We start from the raw sequence: 9,224 nt of genomic DNA, 5'->3' as shown, positions 1-9,224 counted from the left end.
TTTATGGCTGTTGCTCCTGGTTTTCCCCTGGGCTGCTCTGGTGAACAGTTGTTCACCTAGCCCCTGATGCTCTCCCCTGATATATCTGTAAGCTGCCACCAAATCCCCCCAAAGTCTTCTCTTTTCTAGGCTGAACAGACCCATATCTGTCATCCTTTCCTCGTCATAAGAACATAACTTCCATACTGAACCAGACAGCAGTCCATCTAGCTCATTGCCTGTATCTCACAGTGGTAGAGGGGCCCTGTGGCACATGGATCCACATCCCCTACACAGGCCTCCAAGCAAATGCCTCTTATTCAAGCTTTATACGGGTACCATTGGTTTCCTGTTTTGCCCATTACTCCAGCTGAGTTTATTCAGCCAGGGAACCCTGCAGTCCTTCATCCTTTTTGTTTTTAAGCCAAGCAGCTCTTTGTGTGTCAGTACTCAAGGATGAGAGCTGCTGTGGTCCAGACCTCCTCCCGCAGGAACCTTTAGGGCTTTAAAGATCTGTGTTTATTTTGAGTGATGTGTCAGGAACTCTCTGATGCCTAGAGCTGCACTCCCTGCATTGTGTGGGCTCTCAGTCCAAGGGAAGGTTTGGAATAGCTGTCAGGGCCATGCCTGCCTCTGCACAATCTGATGTTCTGTTTGCTGTTTTCCTTCTTGCTGTTTAAACAAAAGTGATCATTCCCCCAGTGCTGGGGAAAAGCAATGGATTATCAGATCAGCAGGGGGGATCATTTATGGATATGGCTGGATTTAAGATTGGGATATGGTTCCATGCTGAGTCACAGTCCCCATGTGACCTTGAGTAAATAACTTAATCTCACTGGGTCTAAGTTCCTCATCTGTAAAATGGAGAGAATTTTACCCAGGGAAAGGGAGGATACAATTTATAAATAGTTGCAAGGTGCCCAGGTACTGCAGTGAAGAGGCCTGTGGGAGCATTTAGAATAGATAGAAAGAGGCAGTGACTGAGCAAGCTTCTCCTTGCCAAACAGTCTTATCCCTCTTGTGGAGGAGAAACATTCCTGGATGGCATTTTGCTTGGCCCTCTTTGCTGGCACTGCAGTTAGTGAGGGTGGGGGCCCATCTACTACTTGCTTGCTTGTTCACTCTGAGACCCCCAGGCTCATCGCGTACAGTGGTACCAGCTCTCAGACAAGGGTGGAAGGCCCAACTCCTTGGGTTGACAAGACTAGTGCCATTCATGCCTTGACCTTCTGTCTGGAGTGTAAAGCCCCTTCTGCAGCAGCCCCTCATTTCTTGTCACCTTGTAAACCCAGCCGTGTATCACCATGTCTCCATTGTTTCCCAGTCCTTCCGGTTACAGAGCAAAGATGATGCTGGTGAGTGCCTGGTATGCTGGCAGAGGCTTTCCTAGCAAAGGGCTATTTGGGGACATTTGTTTGAGCCTACACTGCACATCCCAAAATAAAGTCACCAATTATTTTAAAAGAAAAAGCTAATATCCCTTCTCTCCCCTCCTCTAAATCTTAGCATGTTCGAAAACAAACTGCCCCTCTGCCAGGCAAACCATAATAGATGTCAAGCAACGCAGCTGTTGGGCGGGCAAGGTGTGGGCGTTAGTTAGAAGGTCCAGGTGTTCTTTTAGTGCAGCGTCCATCCCCCCGTGAGTCCCCTGGGCCCTGCCTGTTTGATCCTGCGTGGTACCAGTGTGAGTATGTTCCCATTCAGACCCTCCCTCCACCCCCAGGCTGGCTCAGCTGGCACCTGGATTTCGGGAAAAAGATGTCTGTTCCAGCAGTGGGTGCAGAGCTGGGCTGGGCTGGTCAGATCTCTGAGAGCTTTGAGTGGGCTCATGAGGAGGGAGGGCAAAGGGAGAGAAGGAGGTGGGAAAGTGTCTGAAATCCCATGAATTAGCCTCAAACTCTCCTTCCCTTGCACTTCTGAAAGGAGCTTCTTTATCTGTCTTGCCTGGATTATATTAATTACTCAGTGAAGCACTGAGCCTGCTCAGAGGACTCTTGTGTCTGGGCAAAGGAGAAAGGTTTCAAGCTTGGCAGGTCCCTGCCAGGAGCAGCAGCTGTTCCTCAGTGGAATTCCCCTTGCGCATCAGTGTTACTAAGTGCTTTAGTAACAGACAGCAAAGTAACATCTGTTTTCCAAGGTTTGGCCAAGTGAAGCTCAGAGACCCAGGCCCAGGTACAGCCCCAGTGGAAATCAGTTGAATGGAACAGAATTCACTCTGCTATTTAATTTGACCTCCTGCCAGAGCTAGTGGGAGAGGGAGCTAGGAGCTGAGTCCTTGGTGCCTCTGTATAAGTTTCGACTTGTTCTATCTGAACAAGTTTGATCTGATTTTACACTCTTTCCCCAAAGATTGTTTTAATTCTTTGGGTGTAACAGAGTCTCCATTTTATTAGCTTCTTTGACAGAAGGGGCTATACAAGGTAAAGCTTTAGGATTTTCCTAGACCAGCTAATGTCAGTTAAAACTACATTTGTCTTGTCTTCACCAGGATTTAAACACATTTTGATTAACGTTGGATAGAAACACACTTTTTTTTTCTAATGAAGACCCCTTCTATACATGTTGGACATAAAGCCTGGGAATAGAAAGAGATGGGGGGGGCGTAGCTTCCACTGATGTTGGTACCACCTGCTGTCATCAGGTAGTCTAGCTCTGTTGTAGGTTAGAAGGGGATGGTGTGCTGTACAGTGATGCAGTATGCATGCAGAACTGGTAAAAGCAATCCTCTGGTGAAACCCTTGTTAATATGACTAGGGTACTGACTAAAAAGTACAGATTTGAAGGGTCTTCAACACAGCCCAGCTCAACTAATGCAGAGTTCACCACCCTTTCTCAGCTGAAGCTGCCAGGCAAAGGAAGAATTGCTTGTCACAACATTGGCTCCAGGCTCATTATCATCTGAGCCTCTTCCAAAACACTCATGCTGAAAACTAGTATTGACTCAGTCATCTAATAGTAAATTATTGGGTGTTAAATTTGCTGTGCTTAATGGCCATGACTTGATGGCAGGGCTTTCTGTGGGAGAGAAGCTGCCCCTTCTACCACCAAGAAGAATACAGGTTTTGACAGGACGCTGGAAGATGAACAGCTTCTCCATGGCTTAGGAACAGAATTCCTCTTTTCATACCATGAGTGGGGGGCTGGGGTGGCACAAGTCAAAAGAAAGGATGCTGTGCACTCACATTCACATGTGTACAACTGGTCCTCCTCAGATGGGTCCCACCATCCCTTCATTGCTCTTGTGGTGCCTGAAAGGACATATGCATGGAAATCAGCACAGTGTCATTTCAGTAGTTCCTGGGGCCCTGTCCTATGATGTTATGAGCATCCTGTAGTTCCCTTGACTATCTTCTATCTCCTCTAATCTGTTTTCTCTGTGGTATTTCTGTGTTCATGTTGCATGTTGGCTAATTGGCAAATTGAGGGTCTTCAGCAATCTGTCAGAAGGTGCTCAGCCTCTCACAGGTTCAGGCATCCAGGGTCTTGGGGGATATGATCCAAGCAACTGAACAAATACGCATTTGCTTGCAACCAATAGTAGATACAGGTTCACAAGTCCCCGGGAATTGCTGATCAAAGGGGTCATGTGGAGATGTAGCCTTGTAATGGATTATATCTCATTATGTGTGCCTGTTTTCTCTCAGGAGAGGAAGCTGTGTGCCTATCCCAGGCTGGAGATCTACAAAGGAGACCAAATACATTTTTTGTGTCCCCTTGCCCGCCAATGGGACTTCTACGTGCCTGAAATGAAAGAGATTGAGAGGAAAAGCCGAGCAGCAGTTGCCGAGGCTGAAGATGCCCAGACAGACATCACAGGTACCTGTGGACCACATGCATCTTCCTTTTCCTTTCCTGTGGAAGTCAGGTCTCCCCAGGATTAGCTGGATGCAGGTGTCTCCAGTTCTGAGTTATACACAGAGCAGACATGATGAAGGGGAGCAGCCTGAACTGAAGAAAAACATTTCTTTAAACACCATTAAATTCCTGCAGGGTCCTATTGCAATTACTTCCTATTTCCATCAAATCATTTAAATTGAAATAAATGTTGATCTTGTCACCAGCTAAACCCTGAGGGTGTGTGGCATATCTTACCGCTGCATACTAGTGCTTATAATGTCAATGAGACAATAAGCTACTCCCATCCTTAACTGTAGCACTGCAAAGGTCTTACCACTGTTTGGTTAAGACAACTTTTAGCTGTTGCTGTTTTCTCTCATCCCATAGCCCTTCTTTGATTTCCTGTTCCCCTCTCACATATGAAATTCTGAATAACCTAGGTAACTGTTTTCTGCACCCAATGACAGAATTGTCCAACAGCATCTGCTGAAGGAGATCTACTGGAGTCCCCGTGCATATATAAAGGAAACAGTTATAATCACCGTACGTGCATAACAACAGCACTGTCCACAGTTATCATAGCGCTACTGATATAATAACACAAAGTGATAGTCACTGGGAGCAGCCCACATGCTCACGTTTTTGTGTTAACAAAATGATGTGGAATTTGTGATTGTGCTATATAAGGAGCAGATGTTTTATCTATGGGATGTACATTACATTATACATGGATTCCTGTGAAGCAGGTGAGAAGCCCACTTCTTACGTTTCAGGTCATCTACACCTATGTATGAATTAGTACATCTATGTACTGATATAAATTAAAAAACAAGACATATCTTTTTCACATGGGCAGTTTTATAATGTTTTTGCATGTCTTGAATTTAGATTTTTTTTTCTTTTAAATGCTTAGTCAAATTTAACTTAAAGTCAAGCAGAGAAGCCATTTTCTAAGACATCTGTTCATTCAGCATTACACTCGGGATTCCAGTTTCACAAGCATCAAGCAGTTCAGCTTTTCTACACTATTTTGTGTAGTACTGCAGTGAGGTCTTCATTATCACATGATGCACCATGTTGCAGGCTATTCAGACAAAAACAATGTTTAGTTATGCTGAATTTGTACTCTCCTCTACAGCTTTCAGTCCGCAGGCAGCATTTTTGTTAATGGACAGCAGCATAAAAGTGCTTTGCACACCTTCAAATCCTTGCATGCCTTTTGGTTTCTGGTTTCCAGTGATTGCATACATGCACCCATGATAACTTTGTATTCGTGAGGTCATGTAAGAAAAGCTCTACTTTAATGCAGTGGTGCCCAGCTTTTTGGCTCTGTGGATTAGATGAGTGGTTCTGAGTCAGTCTATGGTCTGGATCCTTGCCCAAGAGCCCAATCCAGCATGCAGGGCTGGTCTAGCAATAGGCCATAGCCCGATTCAGCACATGATGCCTGGGCCCAATTCACTATGCAAAGACCAGCTTGGTGCAGGGCTGGGAACCCATCTGGCTCACAGGATGGAGCCGCAGTATGCCAGATTCAGGCCCATCCCCCTGGCCGCACATGCTGTATCAGGTTTTGCACCAGATAAGGCCCCCAACTTCAGCCCTGCAGATAGGGCCATGCCATCTGGTCCACAGGGCTTGGAAATTTGGTGGGGGGGGGAGGGATGGAGGCAGTGCCACTGTTAATTGCCACCACTCCCCTACTGCCAAATTTCTGGACCTGTGGGGAGCCCACATGCTGGATTTGGCTCATGGGCTGGAGGTTGGGGCAGAAGTGAGAGGCACAAACCCTTCTCTTTCTCTCTGAGGTCGGAGCACTTCAAATTTGGCACCATGCAGACCTGCAGTCCCCTACCCTCAAAGCACTTCAGAATAGCTGTGAATGCATGCAGTGACACAATTCTCTAACCACAGGGTTAGAAAATCCTTGCATGGCAAAGGTTCCTGAGGCTTGATGAGTGCACCAGAGAGCACCCCTTGGCTATCTGTCCTAGTCCTCTCCTCTCCGCTGCCCCCCTGGGGGTTGTGGAGAACTGAGCACTGTGGGATGCCAAAGGACCAGTCTAGCAGACAGACATTTCAGGAAATGTCTAAAAAGGAAGAGTTTCAAAGATGTGGATTTTTTTTTCAAGAATCATTTTTGAAGTGCTTTGCTATTTTTCAGGTGCTTCTTCAGTGGGACACTGTTTGGAGGGCTTCAAAGGCATTTGGAGCTCTTCAAACAGCATATCTGTCCAGGGCTTGAATTACCTGACTTTATTGTAACATGACTTTTGGTTAGCATTATTAATTGATTGGAAAAAAAGTTTCTATAAAGCTGTTGAAAAACAGAAAGATGATTATAAAGAGAGAGAAATCTAATGTGATTGGATATTCCCCACAGGTGGTTAAAATTCCCCTCACCAGCTAGGTGTATGAAGGAAAAGTTTTTTCACGCTTGTGATGTTGTGAGATGTTTAGACTTCACATCTGTGAGGTCACTATGAGGTCCTGGATGTAGCAACACACAGTCAACAGAGTGCCAGCAGTTCTTTGATGGCTCTGTCATTTTTTTTTCAACTTTCTGATTGCAAAGATAATCTTTCTAAACATGACCTGATGCAATGCTGACTTTCTGACTGTGGAAAGCCAGCTTCAAATCATAGCCTTGAGAGGTTTCAATTGCCTTCATAAAGACCCAGGGTTGAGTTTATATGTCAGTGCTGTAAAATAATTGGCTGGCCATTTAGCATGAGTAAAACTGAGACTGATGATGGAGCTTAACGTAGTGTATAGGCCCTGAGTAGTCACACTTTCTTCACCCATCCTGACCCTTCTCCATGCCCATGACATATGACTGTGAAATGTAAAAAAAACCCACTGAACAATTGGAACAGCAATTTCACCATTAGGATTTCAGTGTGTGAATCAGACTAATGGTTGGTCGAGATACCATTGATGTCACAACCCCTCTCCCCTGATGTCACAATTCCACCAATTTGGCATAATTCACTTAAAATCAAACTTGGAAGAATAGAGCGACCCTTTGTGTAGCAAATAATAGCAAATGCCTCTTCAGGGAAGACTGCTAGTGGTGGGGAAAGCCTTCCACTTGTACGTTGTTGCTTGAAATCCTGTTCAGGTAAGCAGTACATAAGAAAATAAATGCCATGCTGAATCAGACCACAGGTATACCTTGCACAGTATCCTGTGTCTCACAATGGCACAGAGTGGATGCAAATGGAAGGCTATTTATGCAGGGTCTATCCAGAGTGATTGTCCTCTGCCACTCTTCCCCTACAGCTTCCAGCTTTCCTAGTGACCAAAAATTGTTTCTCTCTTTTGGCCAATGGGCTTTGTGACATGAATTCTTGGTCTTAGGCCAGCTTTGACTGAGTAGATAGTGGTATTAAAACAGTGCCAGAATAACTGGCCCTTATGTTAGTAATCTCAGTAGAGAATCCAGGAACTAAATGATCTATGGAGGCACACCCCTTCCTTGATGGATTCATTATAGGTTTGGGTTGGGTGGGGTCAGGGGGCCTTGAACTGCTGTAATCATTATATTTTTGTTGTGTGACAAGAGGCCTCTAGGGTTGTCAGTTCAGCGCCCTTAAGCACTGCAAACTTATACAAGAAATATCAGTAAAAACAAAATAAGTACCTTCTACCTCTCCATTCTCTAGTTTCCCGACAGAACTGCCCACTGCCCATAAACATTGCACATAAGGGTTTGTGGAACATAAGGCTGTCCCTGGCACTCTTTCTATTCTGCTCACAGCCAAGCTGAAGTCAGGCCTTGACTGTGAGGTGAGTAGAAAGGGTTTTTTTTCTTTCTTAAATTGCTTCCCCCCCATCCTTTTTGTTTGCTGTTCAAAAGAACGGGTTCATCCTGAGTCATGGCTTCTTCCAATGCACATGCTGGTGGGTAAAGGATCTTAAATGATCTAGAAGCTTACTGTATTTTTTATTCATTATCCATTGATTTCTGCCCCCCTTGTCTGGCTGTACAGGCCTGATATGAAGGCCACAGTGGCCCAGTTCTGACCCGCAAACTTGTTTTTCCATAATTACATGGGTTTTTGGATCATCACTTGACCCATCCGATTGCTGTTTCAGACTTCCCAGTGTTATAAAGGTACCTGTGTAGAAACTAATATCAGATAAATCTGGCAGTGGTATGGCCCCCACATCTGTTACACCAGATTCTCAGCCTGGATAATTCACCGTTGCTTCTCTGGAGTCAGTGGATGTACCATGATTTACACCCAGATCCAGCCCTTAATATTTTGCAATGCTAACCAAATCCTGGGATGGGGAGGTAGCCTTATTCACTGTTTCCTTGAAATGCATTTATGTGTTCTGCATGTGTGCCTATAAAGTATATTTATATGGGGCAGCTGAATGGGATGTGTGCAATCTGTGATTTTCTCTTTGGTCCTGGCCCCTGGAAGCTGCTAAGCACCTTACACTCTCGTGCAGGCAAATAGGAAATAAGGATGCTCAGTGCTTTGTAGGATTGGATCTTGTCTTATCATCTTCCTCCCTCTTCTCATCAAGCTACAACCCTAAACTATGTAGTTTACAGAATGGTGGGATTGGGGTGTCAAAAATAATCTGCAAGTGATGCAATTTTTACCTTCCCCCTCACCCCCAGACCTCCTCCTAGATGTTTAAAAAAGCCAGGAAAATGCAGTTTCACACAAAGGAAATGTGTAGGGGCTTTTATAAACCTGCTTTGATTTCCAAGCAGCCATCATATTTAATAATTCTCTTCCCCAGTACAGCACCTCTTGTCTGGGGTTCTCCTAGCTCTTTACAAAGAGCTATATTAGAAATTCCCAAGTCTGTCTGCATTAGTGATTTCATTTACGAATTTCTAGCAGAAGGCTCTGCCATTTCCCCACAGACATCGGATATGGATGGTGTCATTCAGAACCCAGCGACCTGTAGATGTGCAATAAGGCTTTGGCTTTCTGAAGTAGAGCAGTGATCCTGCAACCTTGAAAAAAATCACATCTGTCTCTCGAGTCTGTCTGTCATCTTTCCTTTCTATCGACTTAATCCGATGAGGTGCTGAGTGCCCTCAGCTGCACCTGATTTCAGTACCAATGGAGGGTGTTCAGTACCTGCTGGCTTGGGTTCAGTGCATCTCCTTTAGCTAATATCTCTGCCCACTGCAATGAATATGACCACTTCTGTGAATATGCCTAGAGGAATTAGGATGCTCAGCACCTATGATGTAGCACCAATCCTTTCCATTTTCTGCAGCCATCAAGGTCAGCAGAAGGAGGATTTGGAAAGAGGCTGATGGCTCTCCCGGGTCTGGTGTCAATCACAATTAGCATTGTTTTGCACTTAATTCTTTTCTAGGGCTTTAGCATCAGCTATGGGCTCCAAGAGCCCTCATTCCAGCTTTGCTTTCAGCA

General features: G+C 45.1%; 1 protein-coding gene across 1 annotated transcript in view; it reads left to right on the top strand.

The window, feature by feature from the left end:
- Nucleotides 1–9,224, top strand: part of TEX264 (testis expressed 264) — a 126,165-nt gene that overhangs the window by 96,200 nt on the left and 20,741 nt on the right. The window contains exon 5 of the mRNA XM_019537091.1: nucleotides 3,624–3,795. Coding sequence (XP_019392636.1) covers nucleotides 3,624–3,795 — 172 coding nt within the window. The remainder of the gene's footprint in view (nucleotides 1–3,623; nucleotides 3,796–9,224) is intronic.

This window comes from Crocodylus porosus, unplaced genomic scaffold, assembly GCF_001723895.1.
Source record: "Crocodylus porosus isolate Cpor-Errol unplaced genomic scaffold, CroPor_comp1, whole genome shotgun sequence".
NCBI classification, from domain to species: Eukaryota; Metazoa; Chordata; order Crocodylia; family Crocodylidae; genus Crocodylus; species Crocodylus porosus.
This window is presented reverse-complemented; position numbering and strand designations above follow the sequence as displayed.